The sequence below is a fragment of the Hydra viridissima genome, unplaced genomic scaffold, assembly GCF_058129835.1.
Source record: "Hydra viridissima isolate aposymbiotic clone 2 unplaced genomic scaffold, HvirCarnegie_v1 scaffold_3, whole genome shotgun sequence".
In the NCBI taxonomy this organism is placed as follows: Eukaryota; Metazoa; Cnidaria; class Hydrozoa; order Anthoathecata; family Hydridae; genus Hydra; species Hydra viridissima.
Window position 1 is genome coordinate 5,698,786 of NW_028324302.1, and position 26,623 is coordinate 5,725,408.

Genomic DNA, 26,623 nt, shown 5'->3' on the forward strand with positions numbered 1-26,623 from the left:
CTATATTTGAACTTAAGAGCGATTACAGCTCAGTGAAACAGCGCTATGTTGGGATTAAGTGCGCTTAGCTAAATTTCACACTGCATGATGCACCACAGTAAAGGAAATTTATAAAATTAATAAAACTCATTCATGGAATTTTTCTATTCCGCAAATAAAGTTCTTATTGTATATAATTTACTACGTTAAAATTTATAAACAAATTATCTAAATTATATTTTTTATGCATCGATCTAATAATTTAAGAAGCATACACCGTTAAAATTATAACATTATTCTTAAATACTGTTATAAAATATGAAATAACCTTTAAATGTATATATATATTTAATATTTATTAAGAAAAAATTATAACCGAAAAACAAAACACACAAAAAATAGTGAATAAAAACAGTAACACGCAACATTAAAAACATCAAAAAAACTTCAAAATTTGTCTTAAAGTCTTAAAAATTTAGGCCATGAAAAAAAGATTAATGAAAATTAATTCAAAAGTTCTAGGAAAAAATGATTCAACTGCTCAGAACTTTACAATAAATATCAAAAACTAAAACGGTTGGCTATGTTTTAATATTTTTCCGAATCCATTCCATCCCATTCTAAACGACAAAAATCATTCTATAAAACACGTGAAAACCACTTTGAAAAAAAAGTTTATAAATAAAAGTAATTACGAACCGCAAGGCCTTCACCACCAAGAGCAGAGCACATCTGTATTTGCCACGCTCGATCTTTTATACTATTTAAGTTAAGACCTTCCATTAACTAAAAAAAAGTTTAGTAAAATACCAGGTGTTTAAAACCGCGTAAGATAATTTTACGAGCGAAATACAATACACAAGAAAATGACAATGACGTCATTTAAAAACAAGACCAAATTAAAAATTTAATGTTTACTAAGAATTGAGATAATGGAAAAAGTTTCACGGTCATTTACTCTAAAGCAGATAAAATTAACCAAATATATTATCTATTCGTCTCTGAAATATCCAGGCAATAAAAAAGTACAACACCAATTTACACTTTTCATATTGAAAGCGAGCCAAATATTTTAAATAAAAACGGTTTGAGGCAACTGGTTCCAAGGCGTGCTCGACATGTTCTGAAGCATGTGTACATTTAAAAAACCATCACCAAAAAATATCACAACTAACGACAAATCGATTTGTCCTGCTTTAAGGCTCCTAATAAGTTATCAATCACAACGAAGTAAGGAGTACTCGACACGCCTTAACTGTTTAATGAAAGAAATGATAAGAAACACTCCTTCTAAACACCTATTTATTATTATATTGTAAAAACTTGAAAAAACCATTAAAATGTTACGACATAAGCCAGCGCTTAAAAAAAAATAACGTTTGGCGTTTCGGTTGACTACCTGCTATTTATGAAAATAAAAAACATACTAATACTAAATCAATAACAAAAATTGAAAGAGCTACAAAATTTTCAAAAATTCAAACAGCAAAAAATCATCAAAGAGATTTTTTGTGCGCGAACTTTTCTATTGCGCACAATTAAAAAAAAAAATTAACAAATAATTTAAAAACATTAGATTCGACTTTTTCTAATGAAAGATTATGGTTATGACCTTTTGGTGCCTTAGAATCAATGAACCAAAACTATGTACTTAAAGAAACTAAGAGATTTGACTCTTAGATATGGCTCTAACCTTGGATTAATAACTATTATTTTTGAGCAAAAAAATTGTAAGAAAAACTCTTTCCCGTAATTCAAATGATTTCAAGTAATACATCCCAGACAACATCCCAGACAACATCCCAGACAACATCCCAGACAACATCCCAGACAACAAACACTTTTTTTTTATGATTACTTTTTATATTGACAATCAAAACAAAAAAGTTAAAAAACCAAAAACCCTAAATTTAAATCAATGGATGTCAAGATTTCGTTTTTAAAAAACGAATAAACTATATTGTATATGCCAATATAGATTTAGTATATATAGATTTAGCATATATAGCAGCCGATAAAAGTTTTTAGTTGTCAGAAGTGTCAACAGAATGTCGGCATCAACTGCATTAATTATCGTTTTTTCTCTGCTCTTCAGAATTGCTTCGTATAGACATTTTTCTTTTAAATTAATTCTCGAATTTACAAATGTTTGTGAAAAATAATCGCATTTAGTTAGGCTTTATACTAGTAGAATGACAAACTTACCACACTAACATTAAACTCTTCCTGCCCCTATCGTCGATTGTTCTGTTTACAAATAAAGAACGTTTTGGTTATTTAGAACTATTAAACCCATAATCTTGTTGAATTAATTTATTTTAGCTAAGAATTAAAAAAGGATTTTTGTAATTGCTTTAATTTCATAAAGAAAGATTAAAAGCATTTTTAAACAATAATACTAAAGACTAGGTAGTCAATAGACACCAAATTACATTCAAAATTACAGCTGAAATACATCTCTTGAGAACCCCTAAAAGACAATGCTTTAAAGAACACACCTTAATAAGAGATGCGAAAATAAATTCCATTTGTTTAATTGTGGATGAAAAACATTTTAGGCTAGTATGCTGTTTAAACTTTAAGCTAAAAAACAAGAGTTTGTTGGTAATAAAACTGAATTAATATTAGTGCATAAAATTGAGTTTTAAATCAATTATGTAATGTGCCTTAAAAGGTTGACTTCGTAAAACACACCAATGAAAATTCATACCTCTGATGATTTAGCAGCATGTAGTAAGTCTTGTTTGTTAGCAAAAATAAGAACAGGTGTTCCAACTAATTTTTCTTCTTCTAAAAGTTCAGCTAATTGCTGAAAAAAGAATCTTTGTTATAAAAATATTGTATACACTAGTGTATAAATGTATAGACTTTAAACCATTTAGAAGGGGTCAAAGTATGTTGCAGATTTGAAGCATAAGTTACATCAACTTACACTTCAAGCTTACTTACCATCCCAGATTCTTCAAATCTAGCTCTGTCTGCACTATCAATTACATAAATCTAAAAAGAAAAAAGTTATAAGAAAAAAAAGGAAAAAATTTTTAAATCTATTTTTAGCATATAGTTTTAATACCTTTTTTTGTTTCAAATGTTCACCTTTTTTTTAAATATGAAATATTATTTTTAATAAAACATTGTTCTCAAGAATAAATAATGTAATAATATAATGAACCTCACCAGAACATCTGTATTTTCAAAATAATTTCTCCAATAAGAACGAATTGTTTTTTGACCTAGATATTGTAAAAAAACATAAATGTAAAAGAACTAATTTTTTTTTTTATTAGTGAAATTATTTTCGTAAGCAAATTCCAAAATTAAAGTACCTCCAATATCCCACACATTTAGAAGAATTCCCTGAGATTGCACTGACTTGATGTTAAACCCCTAAAAAGTATAAGTAAAAAGTTTGTTTATTAATAATAGTTATTGAAATTAAAAGTTTTTAAGTTAAAGACTAAGAGGATTTGTACCTGTGTAGGTGTAACATGGCTAATATCCTCAGAAGCTAATGTTTTTAGAATGGTAGTTTTACCAGCATTATCAAGACCAAGTAAGAGAATCCTAAGTTCTTTTCTGTTTTTTTGTTTCATTTTTCGAATCAAATCCAGAAGACCCTATGAAACAAACGCAAGTTACTGAAGATGTTATACAAAGATAATTATTCAACTGTTTTTTGTGGTATTTATTCATAACTGAACAACATTTTGGAGAAAACTTAAGGTTAAATAACCATTACTAAGCAGCTCCAAATTTAAGATCAATATTGATTGGAGAAAATCAAAAATTGCTTGAAAATCTGAAATATAATGTAAGTAAAGCATATTCTAAGAAAAATTTGTCTAACAACCCATTTGCTATCTATTAGTTATTTTTTTCCAAACAATCCATATCACATGGATTATTATCATAAAAAAAAGGAAAATGTTTAGAATATGCACTTGTATAGTCTTTAATTTATTTGGTGTGTGATAATTTAAGTCACAGTATGTGTCAGACTACTACAACTTGACAAAATCTAAATGTACAATTCTAATCCCTATTTTTTAAACAAAATGTCTTAAGATTTTTGGGAATTGACTGTAAAGCATTTGTATTCCCTTTAAAATAAAGAAACTGAACACTTCAAGGAAAGGAGAAGGTCAAGATACATCTAAAGTACCAAGGTACAAGTTGGAAGATGTATAAAAAGGAAGCAACATAAATTTTATAATTCTAAGTGTTCCTAAATACCCATTTACAAAAGAGTTTTCAAATCTCAAATCATTGCCAACTTATCCTTGAAATGCATTTGGCTTTTTCACAGCTCAATTTTGCTTTAGGCATTTAATACTAATGATATATGTATATGTGTATATATATATATATATATATATATATATATATATATATATATATATATATATATATATATATATATATATATATATATATATATATATATATATATATATATATATATATATATATATATATATATATGTTAAAAAGTAATCTCAGGATTAGGCTAGGAATGCAAAAATAGGAAGTCATTTATTCCAGGATGTACTTTTAAATTTATACCCGAATACCAGTAAATGTTATTTAAAAAAAAAAAAAATTGCTCACCATTTCACCAAATATCACTTATACTTTCTTCACAAAATCAGAAATAAAATTTGAAAATTATGGTCGAGATTACACGGTTAGATATTAAATTACTTATGTTTTAATCCTATAAATGTGTTTTATGTAACTTTGTTATGATCGAATCGCGCTTATCAACCGAACAGCGATCTTTTTGCATCGGATGTTTGTTCTCTAATGGTTTTATGACCGGTTACAACAGCTTGCTGAAACACTTGGTAACTAAACGAAGAATCTTTAAGTACAGGTACGCCTTCCAAAGATTAAACAAGATTTAATATTCTATTTTGATTGTAAGTGTATTGTGTTCGGATAGAGCACATCAACGAAGACATGGAGACCATGGCAACATTTATATCAGGAGCTCCATCTACATCCTCATTCCTGACTTGTGTAACTTGAGTAACTTTAAATAAGCCCTACAAGTCACCGAATCGTCATTTATTTTGCATCTAAAATTCGACAACGCTTAAGTTCACAAAACCAAATATCAGACATCGTGTCATGTTGGTGTGACATTTGTGATATCTTATGCCCAAAACCATAAGCAACGCCAGATACAGTGCGAATACCAAAGTTGACGCTTCAAAATGAGATTGACTGTTCAAGAAAATGAACTAAAAAATTTCCTTTAATGGTTTTTAGTTGTTTGTATTTTAAATAAAATTTAAATGGAGGGGGGGGGGGACTAAATTTTTGTTTTTCCCCCCTAAAAGAAATGGTGGCTAAATGCCAACTCAGCCATCTTTTTGTTAGTGCTGGTATTTTAAATACAGTTTGGCAACTGTAACGACCGAATTGTCTCAAATCACTTAAAAAATGATTTGAGACAACTCGGTTGTTACACTTATTTTTAAGTGATTTGAGACAACGAGAGTTGCATCTGACAATTAAAGTTTAGCAATAAATGGAATTATTTTTTACTATTATACTACTTTATGGGTATTTGATTTACAAATGCATCATTTTAGATAAGTATTCATGTTGTTTTATAGAATTTTCGATACAGGTGCATTAAAGCGTATAAATATTTATGACTTAACGCAGAAGGAAAACTGTTCAAATATTGCATTAGGTATTAATTTTATGCTTATTGAAGTAAAATAATATATGATTTTTATCATGACTTTCACTATAAAAAAAAGAGGTTTATTATTTTTAGTTAAAGAAAAACTTTAGTTATGTACCTTTGTAAAATACTTTGATAAAGAAATTTTGAATTTATGACTTGAGTTTTATATTCTGTGCTAAGCAATGGACCTTTCTGATTTTTAGGTCGATTACAAATAATAATGATATTTTTGATGCTAGAGATTAACAATAGCGGTATCTGATCATCCGTAATTTTCTCTTTGTTTGGGAAAAGAGTAGCTATAATCATCTCATTTTTTCATTATATATAATTATGGTGTTTGATTTTGCAATTCTAGAGTTAATATCTCTCGGCGGCAATTTAACATTACGTCGAAAGGCTAGCTTTTAGAGAGGCGGAAGCCAATGGTGGCTATCGACCACACATTTTTTATCGGCAGGATAAAAAATGTGTGGTCGCTTTGTGGTTTGCTTTTGCGTTCCGTTTGGCCGCTGCCAAACGGAACGCAAAAGCAACTTACGGCCACCCTCGGAAAAATTTAGGAGGCAAAAAGACTTGGAGATCACCTCCAGTGGCATTAATCTTTTTACTGACGGCGGCCGCCAAACTGGAGGCGGAATCCATATTTCTTGCCGCCAGAAAAAGATAAAGACATTGTTTGAAAAAAAAATATTCTCAACGTTTGTTTCTAAATTTATAAGCAATATAAAAAAGGAATTAAGTGGAAATATTGAAACTTTGATATCAAAATTGCGTTATGTAATTGCAAAATTTAAAAAATTAAGTTTAAAAAATTTTAAATTAAAGAAATTTTTAAAAATGTTTTTATTTGCGTTTTATAATTTTATAAACTAAAAAATTTCAAAATTTTAAAAAAACTTGAACTTATATAATAAAATAACTAATCATTATTCCTAAACTATTTCTTTAAAACCTTATCTTTCACTTATGCATCTTTCAGTTATGCATACATAACCAGCTTATGTTCTAGTAAAAAAATAAAACATGGGGAACTTAATATTTGATTCTTTAAAACACTTTTACATAAAAATATCTATTATTCTTCAGTTCGTCGTAATTCAAAACGTTCCTTTTAAAACTTTCCGAACGGAGCGGTATTTTTCTAATTTACTATTCGAATCATAATGAGTACGAGTTCGAACTACAAAAATTCTCTAGAGACGCTTTTCAGAAAAAAAAGAAAAAAAAATTTTTTTTTAAAGTTTTAATCATTAAGATTTTACCATTACAAAAATTGAAATAAGAAAAAATATTTCCATAGTATATTATTTAGTTCGACTAAGACGCATTTTACATTTTCAATTCTATTTTTTTAAAAAAAAGTTCAATTCAAGCCGACATCCAAATACGTTTTCCTAAATTTTTAATGAATGTTAAAGTATGATGAATTTTTTAAGAATTTAAAAAAATATATACTTTTTCGTCAAAATTGTGAAAAAATTCTTACGGCATTGTACAGAAATTTTCAATTTTCAACTTTCGGAATGAATATGAAAGTTCTAATTTATTCGGTAGTTTTAGAAGAAAAAAAAACACTGATAAAATCATACTTTTTTAAGTTAAAATATTGCAATTAATGCAATTTTGATGTTAAATTTTCAATATTTACAATAAATTCAGTTTTTATATTTCTTGCTGATTTAAAAACAAAGATTAAAATTACTTTTTTTTATATGTATGTATAATATGTTTTGCTGTCCTCATTTCTCCTGGCGACGGGAGGCAAAAACTTGGCCTCCAGTTTAGCGGCCGCCGTCAGTTGCGACGCGGAAGCCAGAACATTCGGCCGCTAATGGTTGCGGAAGAAAAGTGAGGGTGAGAAGATTTTCCTCTTTTATCAGCACCGAGCAGTTCTAAAGCATGTGTAATTGCATGGTCAGCTTTCTTATCGACCAACATTGCCAAGTTATCAATAAATCTATGACCTCGCTAAATCATGCGGACTATCGAGTAGTCTTGAGAATCTTTTTTTTTTGCGAAACGAACCGCGAAAGTTTTTTAGAAAGTTTTTGCGTAATCCAACTGTTCTTACTTACATCAATAGGAAAAAAAATTCATTATTGTAATACTTACTTACAGGGGAATAAAAATGATTGACGATTTTAAAGAATTAAAACTGCGACCACATTTATAGTGATAAGATTATTATTTGCGACTGAATGATCAATTTATCCAATTAATGTAGGAGGTAACAATCATAAATGCAGTATTGCTTTAGGAAGTTCAATAATCAGTTAGAAATGATTTTTTGATTCCAGTAGATCAAATAATGAAATCATTTAAATTCTTTTGTATTCATAGTTCATCTTTAGAAGGTATTTGCAGGAAACAACCTGGTTTTAAAAAAGCCTAAACACTTCGGATTCAACCACGAGAAACTTTTGTAAGAAGTTCCTCAAACTTGGCTAGTGATTAAAGCGTTGATCTTTTGATAAGCTTTTTAATTTTAATTGTTATTGTAAATATAAATAACCAGACCAAATTCCAAATAACATTTGGTCTAGTTATTTACGAATTGATATTCGTTTTTATAAGCATAAAAACTTTTTTACAGCTTAGAGGTCCCAGACTTTTCATTTCTGGTGCAAAAAGTGACAGCTCACTTTTAGGTCTTGCGTTATTGTTCAACCTTATTTGGGTGTTATTATAATTAGGTTTGATTAAATACTCAGTTAAGTTTTTAGTCAATCCTGGACATAGTGACACGACATTTACTAGGTGCAAATCTTGTCAAGATATCCAGCTAAAATTTTGGGTTTTCACTTTTCCTCATGAATATAAACAGCTGGTATAAGTTGGAAGAAGATTTGAACTGATGAGTTAAAAATCAATTATATTTTTGTGTTAATGCTACAATTCTTATATTCCAAAGAATAATATATTTATATAATAGTTTAAATAGTCTTTTGGAATATAGGAATTGTAGCATTCAAAAAAAAAAAAAAACAAAACCTAAAATCTTTAAGTTCTTCATTAAAATGATTAACAGCCTTCAGAATGTATACAACATTTGCATTATCACAAATTTATCTCGAATGTTCTGTTGAAACCATTTTCTATCAAACTTTGCACACGTATACACCAAGTTAATGTCAAAATAAATTATGGGTACAAATTTACATAATTCATATCATGTGCTTTGGTCTAAGCTATTAACATAAACGACCAACGGTGATTTATGTTAATTGCTTAAACCAAAACACATACTAACGAAAGCTAAAAATATTGACTTGGTTCATTTTAAAGCCAGAAAAGGGAGACAAAACTATTAAAGATAATCAGAGATATATAACAATACCCTTCTGATATGAAACGTAAAAGCGAAGAGAAGTAAAATGCTCATAAATACTATTTTTCAGTTGTGTTTAGCTTTTGATCGGCTTTAACTCTAATTTAAAGCTCATCAAGGAAGAAAACTGATCAAAAACTAAAATTAATTAGACTTTGAACTTTCTGGTAATATGTCGAAATAGCTTCTTTATATTGTTTTTCTGAAAAATTTCCGGAAAAAAATATTTTTCTTACATGACCCGAAAATAAAACCTCAAACTTCAATGCCTAAATCTAATAACTAAGAAGTTCGGAAAGAGCATCAAATTTCATGTGGGTCGAGCCAAATGACTTTACCATTAAATTAATAACTGATATTATTTTATTTGTTAGGTCCACTTTATAATTAACAATGTATTCAGTTATACTGGAAAATTTAAAGGTACGTTTTTTAGGCTCCTAACGATTTTATTTTAAAACGATCATATTTTTGCTCATGTCAAAACTGTTGCCATCAGGCTGTAATGATACATACTCACCAGTTTCTAATTGTACACGTAAAAATCCATAGTCATCGAGGCCGATAACCTTTGCATGAGCATGGTTTTGACATTCCAGTGAAACAAGAGCATTGCTAAAAATAACAAAAAAAGCTGTTTTGATTCATTAGCGTTGCATGACTCTTATTTCGAAAACTGAAAGAATTTCAACTCAGTGTCCCCAAAAGACTTTAACCGTTACATAAGTAATTTTTTTTTTTTTTATTTGTTAATTTTCTTAGTCATATAAATTAAAGATTTAGCAAACTTTGATTACCTGTGTATCCAATAATGGTAATACAATTCTTTTAAAGGATCAACACCTTTAGACTGAAACATATCCACTAACAACTCCATTGTACTTAGTGTTCCAGCTAAAACGTCTTCCACACAAAGCTTCGGTAAAAAAACGCTATTTTCTGCACAATATTCTTGTAAGTAACTATTTAAACATTCTGTAGGTTTTTCATTATCTATATTAACACCCATTCCCAAAGTGATTTTAAAGTTGTTATTAAATAAAGTACTGCTCGTAACAACACCACCTATTTTAACGAGCTTTCGTATATAAATGTCATTCGGCCACTTTATATTTATATCGAGATTTTCGTACCCAGAGCGATCACGAATAGATTTCACAAACGCTATCACAGCAATATGTTGAACAAACGGAAGGTTCTGACCTAGTTTGCTATTCAAATTTATGTTAAAGCTGATTGAGAACATCATGCAACCAATAGGAGACAACCATTGGTTTCCGTGTCGTCCTCTACCTGACGTTTGTTGACGAGCTGTCAGAACTAATCCATCATACTTTATAGTTTTTACATTTAACCTTGTAAGAAAAGTTTGTGTTGATCCAACAACATCAGCGTAAATAATATTTCTACCATAACGATTTGATTTCAAAAGTTTTTTATAAAGTCCCCAATTAAATCCAACACCTTCAGTAGTTTTGGTATATATGTTAAAATCTTCTTTTGAGATCCTTGATGTGTTCAGATGTTCTCTAAAACATATTCTTAAGCTACTTGTATCAATATATTCTCCGTTTATGTCAGTTGACACTTCAAATAGATCGCTTACCTGCAAATGTTAGAAATCTCATTTATGTATAAGGAATATTCTTAATGAATTTTTTACTCTAAACTAATTTGAATTTAAACAAAACATTCAGATACATAATTGCAAAACGTATTACTTGCGTTTCAGGGTTGGAACGCATTAGATATGCTGGAAAGTGTCGATCTTCAGATACATCAGAAACAACTTTTTTTGAACAAACTCTTATGTTTATTTTAAGAAATAAATCTTCAATATATTGTTTGGAATAAGCTGTGATATGCGAACTTAAATTGTGTAAATTTGCAGATACATCATCGTTTGCAAGTTGGGATAAACTGCTCCCTATAATTAAAACATTTTTAAATTGTGCAATTTTAACATTTAAAGCACTTTTTCATTTTAAAATTTTAAAAAAATACCTGATGTAGCCTTCTTTAAATCATGAAGAACGTTTACTGAAATATTTTGGGGAGACTTCTCAGAATAAATAACCACATGTCCATATTGTGAAAATAATTTTAGAACTGAATCACATGTTGAAGACATGCATTCTCTGTGAAAAAGTAACATAATGCATGACTCCATCCAAAGAGATTTTTTGAAATCTTCTTCAGTTAATTTGTAAATAGTATACATGTCAGGTTCCAAGATTGGTACAACAAATTTGAGAATACTATTGAAGTCATCACAATCATCAGTCCTTATTAATATATTGGGTGGCTTCTTTATAGCTGTATTGAAAGAAGATCTGGAGATAATAAAGTACACACATAAATAATAATAGTAAAAAATAAAAGAAAAAAAAAAAAAAAATTTTATTAATATATCTGTATCTACATCCACACACACACACGCAAGCATGCACACACAGTTTGCTATTAGGGTTGTTGAAGCCTGTTGAGGTCTTTTTTCTATTTTTTTTTTTTTTTTTTCCTTTTACGTTTATATCTTTTCTTTTATTACAAATTGTCAAAAAGTAGTAACATTAAAAGAAAATTATAATTTGGTTCCATATTTCTTGACGTACTCTTATTAGTGACTGGAAGTGCTTCTACCAATTACTTAAACTGTTTGTAAAAGTTAAGTACACCCCAAGTGCTTTGTACTAAAATAAACTATTTCATTTTTTTTCACTGGAATTCTGATAATAAACCTATGTATAACTGTTAGTAAAGTGACATAAATTGGGTCTGAGAGATAAATCCTGGAAAGCTACTCTAGACTTTTTTATATCTACCTTATAGCATTTTTGAACAACCAATAATCAGGACGACAGGTTAGTCTATATAGTTTTAAGAAACTAAAATTGCACTATTAAACATGATAGAGAATATATTTGTCTAACAGACAAAACAGAAGTTTCCAACTGTGGGAACGTACTAAAAACATTCAGTGAATTAGTTGCCATAGGTAATTTTCATTTTATACCTGGAAAACATAAAAATTCAAATATTTTTATTGCAAAAAACTATTTTGGTATCTGGTTACAACCTTCTTGCAACAAGAATAGTTTGGGATTCCATGGAACATCTTTTAAATTATTGTATTAATTCCATGGATACTATTCTGCCTATTGTTGAAAGTTCCTCATTTATAATGTGACATTACCTGATAAATTTATTAGAATACTACACACAGCTAAAGATTTGAATTTCATTAAGTTTTGAGCAAAGAAAAGTTTTGTTAATAAATTTTCTTTGCTCAAAACTTAACAAAACATTCAAACATAACAAGTTTTCAACATTAAATAGGTATCTGAACAAAGTTTTTGAGATGAAAATTTTCTCCAAGTAATTAATTTTGTGACTTTTTAAAATCAAGTTAGGGCACCATTGGCTTTGATGAGTTCTGCAAGTCAATTTTGCATTTATTCAACTATCTTCTTGGTTGTATCTGGATCAATTTAAGACCAAGTTACTTGGAAGAAGATCTTCAGCTCTTCTCCATTTTTGAGACATTGTGCACCAGCTTTTTGATCCAGATTAGCCTATAGGTGTTCAATTGAATTGAGATCTGGAATTTAAGCCAGTTATTCAAGTAACTTAATCTAGTTCTGGATAAAAAAACTCTTTCTTGGGCATATGCTTGGGGTAATTGTCTTTTTTGAAGGCAAAATGTTTTTAGATTTGCAGTTTTTGATTTGAGGCCAGAATACTATTATTGTAAAAAATATTGAATATTGACATAAACCTCAGAGTCCAAGAATTGACTCTAGCTTTCCATTTCATTCCAAGTCATTGATCCCCTCACCATAAGATTGCCTCCACCAAACTTCAGTGTTCCTCAAATGCATCTTTTCTCGAAACATTTTGAGCTTTATCAGACTTCACAAGATTAAATTTTAACTCATCACTCCACAAAACTTTCTTCCAGAACGATAACAGTATGTTTATATATTTTTTAGCAAATGCAAGTCTTTGCTCTTGATGGGTTTTTAAAAGCAATGGTTTCTTGGTTTCTTGCATGGAACTCTTGCTTTAAATCCACTCTCTTTCAATTGAAGGAGTCACCTGAATTCCAAGTTCTTTTTCAAGATAGTTTGGTATTTTTGATACTGATAAAAATGAACTTTCCTGCACCATTTTGATAACTTGTCAAGCAATTCTGCATGTCATTTTGCCCTTAGCTCCTGATCTTGGTTGATTTTTAACATATCCAAGAATTTTGTACTTTTAATCAAGCTACTGATGGTTCCTAATGTCATTCCAGTCACTTCTTGTATTAATCTCAATGTTTTACTTTGTTTGAACAAGCCAATAACTAAGTTCTGCCGAGCTTGCAATTATTCCTTAGCTTTAACTCCCATTTTTGATGATATCAATGATAAATCAAATGCCTTTAAAAAATATCACTGGATCATTAATGGTTACTCATTATTTGATAATAAAATACCTTGAATTATTGCTTAAAAATCTTTTTCTAATTATTACTCTGAAAACTTTTGTCAAGATTTTTTACACACCTTAAGGAATAGTTAAGATTTGAGTACATAAAGTTAGCCAATATCATTTTATCTGAAACCTTGATTGAATCTGCTTTTAGAATAATCATAAAAGTTTTCATTAAAAAAAATTAGCTCATTAAAGTTTTGTTTACAATAATACTTATTTCTCTAACTATAACCCTGTGCTTTTCATCAAAATCATTAAAAAGCCATGCCAATTTTGATGAAATAAAAAACAAAATGAAACTACTTTTTCAAAAAATATTAATAACTATTAAAATAAAAGCTTCTTTGAATCTATTGCTTTAAAAATTGAAGCACAATTGGAATATTATCAGTGATAAAGTGAGTCATAAAAATTTACCAAGATTCTATCATACGTCTAAAATTATCTTGGATAATTATTAAAGATATAAGTAAAGAAAATTTAGTTAAATTTTTTAATTTTCCCTTAAAAAACTTTAATTTTAGAAATGGGGAAATGTCAAGGAACTTCTGGAGCTCATTTTATGCATGGATCTAAAGAAATGTCAATTTCATGTCACTATCTGCTATCTCAAATACCCCTTATATGGGGAAAGTAATATATATAGATACAACATTTAGGGACAGAATGTTACTTTGACTTCAAATAAAAATGCATAACAAAACCTTGTAGCTTTTGTTTTGTTTTACTTTCATGAGTCTTAAACTATAACTAATGTAACTAATGAACAAATGCAACTAATGTAACTAATGAACAATTTTTGAGAACACATTAAAAAAACTTAACTGATTTTTTAAAGAGCAATATCAGAATTTACATGATAGTGCTTAAGAATGAAAATGTTTTTTAAATATGTTGATAAATATGGGCCTGGAAATCAAAGTCAAAAAATTGGAATTGAGAAAAACATTTGTTATTTTAAGAGGAAAAACAGGAGAAATAATTATTTGATGAAATCGTTTAGCACTTCATTGGCTGATAAACTTAAAAATTTGTGTGGAGAACTTTAACTAGAGGACATTGCAGTGTTTTTTGTTTTTTTTTAAAGCAGCTTTTTAAGAAGTAATTCAATAATTATTCAAATTTATTATAGCATTTTTCCATTTTAACATACTTTTATCAAAAATTACATAAAGCAAAGTTGCTTAACTCTAAAACACAATTCATGGCAAAAGAAGCAGAAATGTACCAACTTCATATGATTAATTTCAATTTTTAATAATATGCTTTATAATCTACAATTATCACAAAACAAGCTTTTTAGTTAGTCACAGGTTGTTTAGTTAGTCACAGGTTGTTTAGTTTAGTTGTTTTTTAACTCAAAATAAGTTAATTTTTTTTTGCAACCATGTGTTTGTAATGAACTTAATTTGCCTGAGTTTTTCTGGGATCAACAGCATGGTCTTCTACTAATCATTTTCCATAACTACTTTTAGAATAGGACCACATATGGGAACAACCTAAGATCAGTCACTAATAACAACTTAACTATCCCACTAAAACAGACAATTCCATTATATACCAGTATACCTTCCCAAACACCCTAAAATGGATTTTATTCTTAGCTCTAAGAATCTGTTCTTAAAGTCACTTTATCACTTCCACCTAAATATGCTTAACTTCATTTTTTAACCTTTTTAACTTTTTTCTAGGTATATGTACATCTTATAATTTTATTTGTATATATGTGTATGTACATGTACATATGTGAATATATTATAATATTTATCTAACCTATACTTTATCTCTTTTAAAAGCCTGTTCTATGGGTGTTACTTTATAAATTTTGTGAAATTCTATTTGTATTATGTTATTAATTATTTCTAATGTTATTTTTGAACTTTCTTTAGGTCAATGTTTTATTAGTAAATCATTATTTGCAATGACTTGTGTTTTTGTAACATGAATGTAACAAAATGAAATATATTAATACTGATGAATTTACACCCCTAAAATCTGTCTGTTGCATGAATAAATTAATAAAAATGGTTATATAAAACTTTTTATAGCATGAATATTTTTATAACAATTACACTTATACCTGCAATTCAATTTAAATTTATTTTTATTTGAAAACAAATTTAACATAGACTATACTTACTTGCATACTGGTTTATTGAGATAGTTTGGTAACATCTTTGGAATACTGTTGTATATCCTGGAGATAACACGGGTAAGATAGACCATCATATATAGAGTTGCCTGAGACATGCTATTTTACAAAAAATCTATATATGTGTGTATTCATTATTTTAGGTCTAAAGACATATAATATTAAATACACAGTCAATAGTAAGCAATTATCCAGTTCTACAAATACATATTCATTATTATATATGTTTAAAGACTTATATAATATTAAATACACACATTATTAAAAACACAGACACACAGACATAAACATACACGCACGCATACATATATTGTATTACACAAGTATTCAAAGTTGAAAGAACAATTAAAATCTAGGTTATTGAGCGGGAATTCTCTTGTTCCCAACTCTGTCCCTTACTAATCCTTTCGGTACCCGGAAAACCAATATTGGAAATGAGAAAAAAAAAAACAACTCGCGTTTACTTAGGTGCTGTTTACATGGACAAAGGCTAACCTATTTGCCGAGATCTCGGCAAAAAACAGTGAGATCTCACTTGCCGGGCTAAAATAAAATAAAATTAAGTTGAAATAAGGACGACGTCGAGATATCGGTAAACGGGCAAGCCATGCAAACGAGCTAGCCCGCTTTTCATATAAACAGCCCCTTAATCTAATGATATTGGTTTCGGGAATTATACAGATACAGTATTTACTCATGCATAAACCGCTCTTTTTTTTACCCAAAAAATGAGGTAAAAGTTTTGGTTGCGGTTAATGCAAGAACCAGAAAATTAAAATGCTTATAAAATTTTAACTTTACCGTGAAAATATTTTAAAATTTTTATAAAATATCCTTTAAAATATGTTAAAATATTAATTTTTACCTGCGGTTAATACATGAGTGTATACGGTATTTACAAAGCATTATAAGTATCGATACCCGAAGCAACCTTTTTATATTAAATTAATCTCCATTGATGGAGAGTTATGCATAGTTATCAAGGAAAAATGGCCATTGATTTTAGTCTATAAAAAGAATTAAATATATTCTTCTTCGTTTTTGAGTACAACCTGTTGAACTTGTTTATACCTCAAAGTTTAGTAAACTCAAAATATAGATACCACCAGTTTCTTCGGCATAAAAATTTGACAATCTAGACCACCTTGCAGTTTGCAAGTAGTGAGTAAACTCATTAGGCGTTACCAGCCTCCAGTAAAAATTAATGAGCCCGAAATTCTTTTTTTATCTTGAGTCGCCAAACAAACAAATTCCGGGATATTGGTTTTGAAAAATTTTAATTGAAAAATCAAAGAAACTGAGGTCTGTAGATTAGGGGCACTTATTATGCATGAAAAATACTGTAGAGTACTCAGAATTTTTTCTAGAAAAGCCGCTCTTTCTTTCTAATCAACTAGATTGTAAGCCAAAAAAGTATGAAACTTACCAATGGTAAATTTGTGGATATCTTAATGTCATTAGTTTGTCGGGGTGTGCAAGACAGATTTATAAAGTGCTGCTTCTGTTGCTGTCTTTGTGATAGCCGTGTCGGTGCAACTCGTGAATGCCCTTTAAGGGTAATCTATGAATCTCGGAATACCCAAAGTTAAACTTGATCAGTTAGTGATGCAGCTTTGCACATCAACATCGGTCTTATCAAAAAATTATTGAAAAAAATGTCTGAAATCAACGCAAAAGAATTTCAGTACTTAGTTTCCATGTTTCCAAATATCATTTTAGCTAAGTTTGAAGAAAGTATTTTTGTTGAACTCCAGATAATCGAAATAAGAAGCGAAAGTTTTCCTTATTTGACTACATTGACTACGCCCTTACTGTAGCAAACTAACTCTAAATAGAACCTAGTCCCTTCGTCAATAATATTACACAAGTTTGGTGAATCATGATATCCAAACAATTCGAATTTTTGATTGGGTAATCTCCACTCCTATATTTTATTGATACACTCTTTAAGCCGCTGAACCTGGAGCAGTAAGCATGGAGTGGGAAGTTCAAGAAAATTGCATTGCATAAAGTTGTAAAGATTCCAGAACACATTTTTGATGTTTTACAATCTATTAGTATTAATCACCAGTTTGTGCATTGCACTATTAACTATTTCAAGGGTAAATAAAAGATCGCCCACGAACTGTGCGAACTGAAGTGATCAAAACCGTTAGAAGAAATATTAGCGATTCTCTCCATAATCGCAAAAAAAAAAAAAAAGAGTAATTCGACATGGAATAAGGGTCACATTGAAAAATTAAACCTTAAGACAGGGTTTACCTAAGTAGAGCTGGATAATTGCTTACTCCGTTTTTAAGGGGCATTAGAAAGACCACAGCTAAACAACTGATACAATTGCACGCAGACAGTTTGGATCGCAAAAATCATTTTTCGGATTAATATACATTAAGCAAAAAAAAAAATGGCACAAACTTTTTTTTTTGAAAAAATTTGTATAAAATGATTAAAAAACGGTAGTTGATTTTTGTTTTTAAGGGAAAAAACTATGAATTATTTGAAAATAGCATTATATTAAAAACATCCTATTCAAAAATTGTCAAATATAAGTTCATATGACAAATAAAAATCAACTGTACCTATATTGATCAAATATTTTCTTGCAAAAAAAATAATGGGACACATAAGAAAAATTAAAAAATTAGACAAAAAAGTTAGTATTTAGACAAAAAATTTATTATATCAATATCTAGTAGGGCCACCCTTTGCCAGAATAACTGCTTGCCGACGTCGAGGCATCGAGGCATTTCACAAGAGATTTGGTTTCTTCTGGAGTGATTTTCTCCCATGCTTCGACTATTGCTGCTTTTAGATAATTTTGTCTTCTGTAAGCTCGATCTCCAATTTTCCGTTTTTAGAATGTACCACAAATGCTTAATCGGATTAAGGTCGGGGGACTGGGCACGCCATTCCATCACATTAAAACTATTTTTTCGAAAAAATTCCTTTGTTGCTATGGCAGTATGTTTTGGGTCATTGTCCTATTGAAAGACGAAGTTGTTTCCAAATCTAAATTTACGAGCAGAGGGTTTCAATTTTGCTTTAAAACGTCTATATATGAACTGGCGTTCATAGTTGACTCAATGAAAGTCAATTTGCCAGCTCCTCGCCAAGCCATTGATCCCCACACCATGACATTTCCACCACCGTGTTTTACTGTTCCTCTCATGCAACTCAATTTGTATGCCTCACCTTGTTTTCGCCAGACTTTTTGCTGTCCATCCGAAGAGATCAGGTTAAATTTGGATTCATCACTCTAAATTACTTTCTTCCAGTATTCGATTACTCGATAGTCTTGTCTGCATACTTTTTTGCAAAAAATAATCTTTGTTTCATATGTCTTAGAGTCAAAAAGGGTTTTTTGCGACATACTCTACCATGAAATCCTTACTGTCTAATTCTATTTCGAATAGTTTGTCTGCAATCTTTTGAGCAGCTTCAAATCTGTTTTTCTTCACTTGTAAAATAATGTTTCTATCAATAGCAGCAGATGTTTTTCTTTTACGGCCTCTTCCTGATATAACAGTTGTAGTCCCATTAAAACTATGCTTCTTTAAAATGTTGCCGACAGTTTAAAAAGGGGTTCCAGTCTGTTTATTAACTTCTCTGTAGGTCTTGCCACTATTTACCAAATCCGCAACTAAGTTTCTCATGAGAAATCGTCCAATGTCGTTTTACAATGTGCATGTTGCTTTAAATTAATCAATTTTATTCAATTAATCAAAACTTGTGTGTTACAAATATATTTTTTAAGTTACATATGAACGCATCATATGTGTTGCATATGTAAATATAATTTTAGACTTAAACTTACCAAAATCTTTTTTTTTTCCAACAAAAATTAAAAAAAAAAAAATACTAAATAAAGTTTTTGTGCCATTTATTTTTTTGCTTCCAATATAACACCTGTGTGCTTTTAATGTTTTTAAAAACAATAATCCTTTGGTAAATTCATGCACAAATGCATATAAAAATCTTCATAATAGTAGTACAATTGATGTACATTTACATCTTTTAAAGTTTAAAAAAAAAACATGAGAAAACGGATAAGTTAAAAAAAAAAACTTAAAAAAAAAAGCCTGTGCCATTTATTTTTTTGCATACTGTAAATTCTCAACATTGAAAAAAACTTTAATAAACAAAACGATCGGGTGCATCCATAAGGCTCTCGAGAGGCGACTCAAGTCATTAACAGAGTTCAGAGAGGTCATCACCCAGCATCTGTGATGGTTTGTATGAGAGAGTTACTGAATTATATTTTTTGTATTTAGGGTGTGAAGATAAATTTGAAAAAAAGCCAAATACGTTTAATGGTCGTCACATACGTTTAATGGCCGTCACATACGTTTAAAGGTATGTGTGAAAGCGAAGGGTGGGCAACTTGAATAAGATATTTTTACATTATTTAGTGCGATAAAAGTAGGTGCAGCAATTAAAAAAAAAAAAAAAGTTTGCAACGAGCACTGTTTTATTTTAATTTTATTATAATCCAAAAACTTTAGAACAGTTTTAATGGCAGATATATTCATTTTATATTCAAAATAGTACACGCAAAAATTTAATTAAAAAATCACTTTTTCAATTCAAATTTATTATGCAAATGTCAACGACAAACTTTGTCAAAAGTAACTATAGCAACAAAATAGTGACAAACAACCCAAATAAATCTTAACATAAATACAATATACACCGCAATTTAAACTATAATACACATTAGGCTATAATATATTAACCTTTTCATAACTTATCTACACTGGCAAGATGCAAGCTGCCTTAACGGGCAAAATCTTCACATCAGAGTTTGAAAATAAAAAAATTTAAAGAAAAAATATATTCTACACAAAATATTTATAACAATTTTAAAAATAATATCCGTTAAAAAGTAGAAAAAAAAATCACCCTCAACATAATTTGTAGAAACTGTAAAGTATAAACATGGTTGAAAGATAATTGCGCAATTAGAAAATAACTAGATTGCTGAAGATTTCATTGAATACAAAAATAAATAGGCACAAAGTGAAAGTTTTTCTACTAATGTACATGAAACTGCTGAATCAGCTCATCTGTAATTCTAATCAATGTTTTTATACCTAGAATATAGCCTCTATCTGGACCTACATGATGATTGCTTGGTTCCTCTTTTACTCGAGTTTGAGCAAAATCAATCATCTTCACTTCAATTTGAGGAGCATTTTCATAATGATCTATTGTATCCCCATCATACAAGAGTAGCAATGAACTACAGTAAAACCTGTAGCATTCAATCTTTTCAAACTGTTCTAACAGAATTTTTAACTTAGTGTTAAGAGGTATAAATAGTTCAGTTCGATACTTCAAACCATCATGAAAAAAATTTTTGACAGAAGAACAAAATTCTTGATTGTTAAAGCGCCTTCCTTCATACTTATCAGTAAATGAGTAAACACCATTTTCAGAATTATATACCTAAAAAAGTAAAATTTGTTTAATGTAAAATGAAAAAAGATAAAAACAAAATGGGAACATGCATTTCAGCCAAAAATTATTTTATCAAACCAAAATAATTAAAAAACATGCATTCTTACCATCATTCCACAGAGTCTCACACCAAGTGTTGCAGAGGTGGACTCCTCTGATCGCTTTTTTTTACGCTCACATTTAGTTGGGGAACTGTAATCTCCAAAGCAGCGGGTACCCATTTTTAAGTCCAGAACACAAGGTCGCTTAAAGGAATGAGTTATATCCTCAAGCAAAATAAATTCTGTATTAGTTAAAGAAGGAGGACTTTTTCCCTAAGTCTATAAAAGTAACTAAAACGTAAAACTAGTTCCATATGAAAGGAAACAGGTGATGCACAAACAGGAAAAAGGCTGTATACACAATCTACTATAAAAGATAGTAACATTGAAATGGAATCATTTGCAATACAAACAAGTGGAAAAGATACTATCTAAATTTTTAAATTTAGCATCCTCCCATCTACGCATAATACAATTTTTTGAAACAGAATTTGCTGTAAAAGAAAGAAAAAATAATAAACACAAAATATCTACAAAATATAACACCAAACAGTAAATACATGATATGTTTAATTACTGTAAATGTTTGATACTTGAAATCCTTATTTGTAACACTTCAAATATGAAATAAATATTAGAATCCTTTTTGGTTTTAATAATTTCTAATAAAAGTAAATAAAATTGAGAACTGATTTGTAATAAAAAACTGTCTACACAAAAAGCATTCTCCGATGTATAATGTTAATTCACTAAAGATTCTGGATAACTTTTATGTTCTTTCTCAGCAAAAATACCAAAAATAAGATTCTTGAACTAACTTCAAGCTGATTTGAAAAATATTTTTAGTTTTTGGACAACAGATTAACTAGTATATTGTTGAATAGAATATTACTGTTAATTTGATTGACAACATATACCATATATACTCGCGTATAAGTCGAGAAATTTTGGACGAAATGTTTACTCTAAAACAGCAATTCAATAAACATTTTTTAATCAAAAAATAAGAAATACGAAAAAAAATTTATAGGAATAAATTTGTTTTTTTCCTGACCCGCAAATAAGTTGAATTGCTATTTTAGAGTAAATATTTCGTCCAAAATTTCTTGACTTACACGCGAGTATATAGGGTACTTTTTCTTTATATTGGCTATATTACTTTGGTGTCTTGAAGCTTTAAGTTATTGAGATATGATATACATTCAAATTATACTAATAATATAAATTGAAACTCCAACTAGCATAACAACTTTAAATTAGCAAGTAAATGCTGTTGAACCATCAAATAAAACAATTGAGTTATTAAACCTTATTTAACAAATTAATCAACTCTAGGACCATAATTTCCAAGGTTGTCAACAGGAACATATCTGTCTAGGAGAGCATAGAACATTATTTATTCTACAAAGTATTCAAGGAATCTAAATATTTTGTTTTTAGCTGTAAGAAATTAGATTTATTCTTGAGCTCTCCAAAACTTCAAAACTTATTTAAAGTATCATAGGACTCAATTTATGCAACTGTAAGATCAAAAAACCTGCACAAGACCAAATTAAGAGCAATTAACTTGTATAAAATGAATATTACAAACATGTTTTAATGTTAACTTGCTAATTTAAAAAAATATATAAATTATGCATAAAAAGTAATGAATAATAATTCAAAAAATCAATGCATAAAATTAATAAATTTTATAAATTATATTTAACTTACCAATTTCTTCTGTTGACAAGTTGAAAAATTAATTAATTTAAACTGGCAACCAGACCAGAATTGATTACTTTAAACTGGCAACCAGTGTTGCTATTACTATTGTTATTATTATTGTTATTATTATTATTATCATTATTATCATTGTTATTATTATTATTATTATTATTATTATTATTATTATTATTATTATTATTATTATTATTATTATTATTATTATTATTAAAAATACTATTAATTTAAATCATTTCAATAAATTTAAGTGATCACATTTCATATAACTTCACTTCCCAAGCCCATAGAAACCATTTGATATGGGAGGGGAAGGGAGAGGAGGATGGGACCAATTTTTCTCTCCCCCTACATTTCTTAAAATGTTAGGAACTTTTTAAGATATAAAAAGCATTCTAGATTGCTGTAAACTTCTATACCAAATTATCAGAAAAATCTTTAAGATTCATAAAGCTTTTTAAAAACATTCAAGATATTTATACAACTTTAGCACTGAATTAAGCAAATAATAATATATAGAATATGTCTTGCCATAGAGACCTAGAATTGATGGTTGCAGAGTTAAAAGAAAATCAAAGTAACCAAGAATGAATTTAATAAAAAGTGAAATCAAAAATACATAAATACCTTCATAGTCAAGAGCTGATGAATTACTTTCACAAGATCTGGATAATAATTATAATATTACATAAACAGAAGTAATAAAAATAATGACAGTTTAATATTTACTTTTGTCTTATTTAAATTATAAATAGTAAAGAAATTCTACCTTCTTTTTAATTTAGTTTTGCGAGCAAGAAGGTAATCTTTTAGTATTTGTTTACCATCTGTGGATGAGCAATTGTCAGGTAAAGCAAACGCCATTATATCACCATCAGCTTTCTCAAAATGAACTTTTACTACACCTGTACCAAAAAAAATACATTTAAAAATCTTAAACCAATAAGTACAAAAAAAATTTCACACAAAAAATAAGTTACCTCTATGATGTGGAACAAAAGTATCAAGTTCTTTAGGAAAATGAGTATATACTTGGTATTCTTGGTCAATTAATGGCTTACAAATTGTCTTATCATCATAAACCAAAATGCAATTGTGCCCACCAACTTGAAAAGGGTAAGGAGCTAGTTCAACAATTTGGTATTCATGAGAGACCTCATCACAGAGATCCACAGAGCCATCAGAATCCATAACCTTTCTAACCATTTGCTACTAATATTTCTATTTCAAGAATAACAACAATAACAACAACAACAACAATAATAACAACAACAACAAAAATAATAATAATAATAATCATAATAAAAAATTTTGTTGACCCTTTTGGGTGTTTATATTGGTAAAACAATGTTTTAATGATAACTTATATTGCTTAAACACAAAGCACCTCGGAGGCAACCAAAAGTAATTTTTGTTCCAAACTGTTTTTTATAAAAAAAAATGTTTCTGAAAAAAAAAGAAACTTTAACATTTTTTAAAACTTGCCTTAAATTAGGTACAAGTTGAAGATACTGTACCTAAAGTACAAAAAAGTAATGGGAATAAAACAATATATGACAGGTTAAGTACTACTTTAAATTTTTTTTTTTTTATTTTCATTTCAACAAAACAGTCTTGTAATATACATAAAATTATAAATACTAGATATACATTAAAGGAAATCACAAAAATAAACATGTATGTATGTATGTATGTATGTATGTATGTATGTATGTATGTATGTATGTATGTATGTATGTATGTATGCATGTATATATGTGTATTTACGTATAATTTCATGCCCAGTTACAATCATCAGCCATATCATACCATGACATTTATTTTCAAGATGTTATATATTAAAATACAAAGTGCTCAATATTGTTTATTGTTAGATAGGGCAACATTTTTTAAAAATTACATTTTAACACATTTACCTGATATTTACATTTACACTTTCACTTACATAAAAAAAACTGAAGAAGTATCCTAAAAGCAAAGTTATGATGTAGATTATATGAAGAGCATTTATTTCGGCCTCTAGTACTTAATTATCTAAACTATTATTATTTAATGGAATATTAAATATATATTAAATAATCATGCTTGCTTGGAACACAAAAGAAAATACTGCATTAGGTGAAAATAATTTTGTATATATTTGCACAATTTACAATCGGTATATATTTAGGTACTAGCAATAAGTTATATACAACTTCAATATCTAGATATGTAAGAAAATGATATTAAACTTGTGATTCTGCACTTTCGAAAGATCGCCTGATATTTCTGTTTGATGTAAAGATGTCGGTTTTTTTATTTCTATTTTTTTTTTTTGAGTTCTTTTAACATTTGAGAAAACTATTAATTATTAAAGAACGAAATTTCTTGTTATTGATTATTTACGAACATAGTAAAAACAACCAGAATTTTATATTTATTATCTCATCAAAATCATATTAATTTAACCTACGTCAAAGGCAGGTGCTAAAATTTAAACCATTCAAATTGTGGTCAACCGCGTTTTACTATTTAAACAAGTGCTTTGGTTAAAATTACTTTGCTTCTGTTTATCCACAACTTCTTTTCAATGCGTGTTTTTAAGCGTGTAGTAAGTAGTAAAAATAATGCTATTGAAAACAAAAGTTTATTAGACGCCATCTTAAAAAGATTCAGATATTTTAAAAGAAGCTTCATTTAATATCTCTATATAAAGGTTAATCAGTATTTAGGTTGAAAGTTTCAGACAAATAACTTAACTTTAATGACGTTACTCCAATAAAGAATATCGAAGGTGTTCCCATTCATGACATGTAAATCTACTTAGATAAAATGGCTTCTTAATCCCATATCAACCATTCAACAGGACGGTTTGCATGAATTGAATGATAAGACGCTCTAGATGTTACTTCAAAAAAAAAAAGAAAAAAAAAAGAAATAATAAAATCACCTTCATTTTTCAGCGGATTATCTTTTTTCCTTACTACATTTTTTAGTTAACATTATTGTTACTATGATGCCTTCATTCAAATACGAACTTGAAGCAAAATGTCTAACATTAACAATTGCTAACGAAAAGGTATGGGCTCAAATGTGCGTATAAGAAGTTCTTATATGCACATTTGAGCCCATACCAAACGTGTTCTTATAAAGAACACATTTTTATTCTTCAATTGTGTCAGTTATAAATTACACAAGTTTCAACCCGTTTGGTAAAATTTTTTAATTAAAAAATCTTTACCAATCACTTTTTCTTTTTTCTGTGTAAAATGTAAAGTACTACATTTCATATCAATTATCATCTGAATAGTTTTTCAAATTCACAGTCTAACTAACCATTTTTAACTTACCACGTGTTTAGAACATGAATTTAAATCTCGTTATAAAAATTAAACATTACTTTGTAATTTTTTTTATCTTTTAAAAAAAAAAATACAAGTAATACACTAAAAAACTGTTTATAAGAAATCTCAAATAACAGTCATAACAATACTTCACTTAAGCAGGTTTCAAAATAACTAGTGATGTCGCTTGAAATAAAATGCAAAAACAAATTAGATTGACACAAAAGATAAACTCTTCTCACTCTGACTTGAAAAGAACTTATGAAACATTTCTTTTTAGGTATCTATTAAACTAGAACAATAATTATATCTTTATTGCTATGAGTGGGACAGTTTATTTTAATAGCAGCCTGCGCCCAAAACTTTATTTTATAAGCCTTTGTGGGTTTGTATAGTCTATTTTATATAGAGGAAGTAATGCCATGCTTAAGTTGCCAAATGTAC

The 26,623-nt window shown here is 28.6% G+C and overlaps 3 protein-coding genes across 5 annotated transcripts; all 3 read right to left on the reverse strand.

The window, feature by feature from the left end:
* Positions 1-129: 129 nt before the first annotated feature.
* On the reverse strand, positions 130-4,782 carry LOC145202464 (ADP-ribosylation factor-like protein 3). The gene is made up of 8 exons (XM_090081261.1): positions 4,588-4,782; positions 3,453-3,596; positions 3,306-3,366; positions 3,157-3,212; positions 2,929-2,979; positions 2,690-2,788; positions 679-765; positions 130-599 (listed from the first exon to the last, which is right to left on the reverse strand). Exons 1-8 carry the CDS (start codon positions 4,588-4,590, stop codon positions 561-563), a joined length of 540 nt encoding a protein of 179 aa, XP_089937387.1. The 5' UTR covers positions 4,591-4,782; the 3' UTR covers positions 130-560.
* Positions 4,783-8,672: 3,890 nt separating this feature from the next.
* On the reverse strand, positions 8,673-15,819 carry LOC145180313 (biotin--protein ligase-like). Of its 2 annotated transcripts, none has more exons than XM_090081262.1 (5): positions 15,625-15,819; positions 11,013-11,341; positions 10,730-10,935; positions 9,806-10,614; positions 8,673-9,623 (listed from the first exon to the last, which is right to left on the reverse strand). In XM_090081262.1, the coding sequence occupies exons 1-5, from the start codon at positions 15,732-15,734 to the stop codon at positions 9,458-9,460; spliced, it is 1,620 nt and encodes a 539-aa protein (XP_089937388.1). In that variant the 5' UTR covers positions 15,735-15,819; the 3' UTR covers positions 8,673-9,457. The 2 variants fall into 2 exon arrangements, with proteins under 2 accessions (XP_089937388.1, XP_089937389.1); XM_090081263.1 differs by having other exon boundaries at positions 11,013-11,324; positions 15,625-15,790.
* Positions 15,820-20,210: 4,391 nt separating this feature from the next.
* On the reverse strand, positions 20,211-25,717 carry LOC145202463 (inositol hexakisphosphate kinase 1-like). Of its 2 annotated transcripts, XM_090082549.1 has the most exons (8): positions 25,309-25,717; positions 24,342-24,373; positions 23,837-24,077; positions 23,626-23,761; positions 23,484-23,521; positions 21,563-21,628; positions 21,201-21,376; positions 20,211-21,081 (listed from the first exon to the last, which is right to left on the reverse strand). In XM_090082549.1, the coding sequence occupies exons 3-8, from the start codon at positions 24,060-24,062 to the stop codon at positions 20,668-20,670; spliced, it is 1,056 nt and encodes a 351-aa protein (XP_089938675.1). In that variant the 5' UTR covers positions 24,063-24,077; positions 24,342-24,373; positions 25,309-25,717; the 3' UTR covers positions 20,211-20,667. The 2 variants fall into 2 exon arrangements, with proteins under 2 accessions (XP_089938675.1, XP_089938674.1); XM_090082548.1 differs by lacking the exon at positions 25,309-25,717 and having other exon boundaries at positions 24,342-24,841.
* Positions 25,718-26,623: the final 906 nt, after the last annotated feature.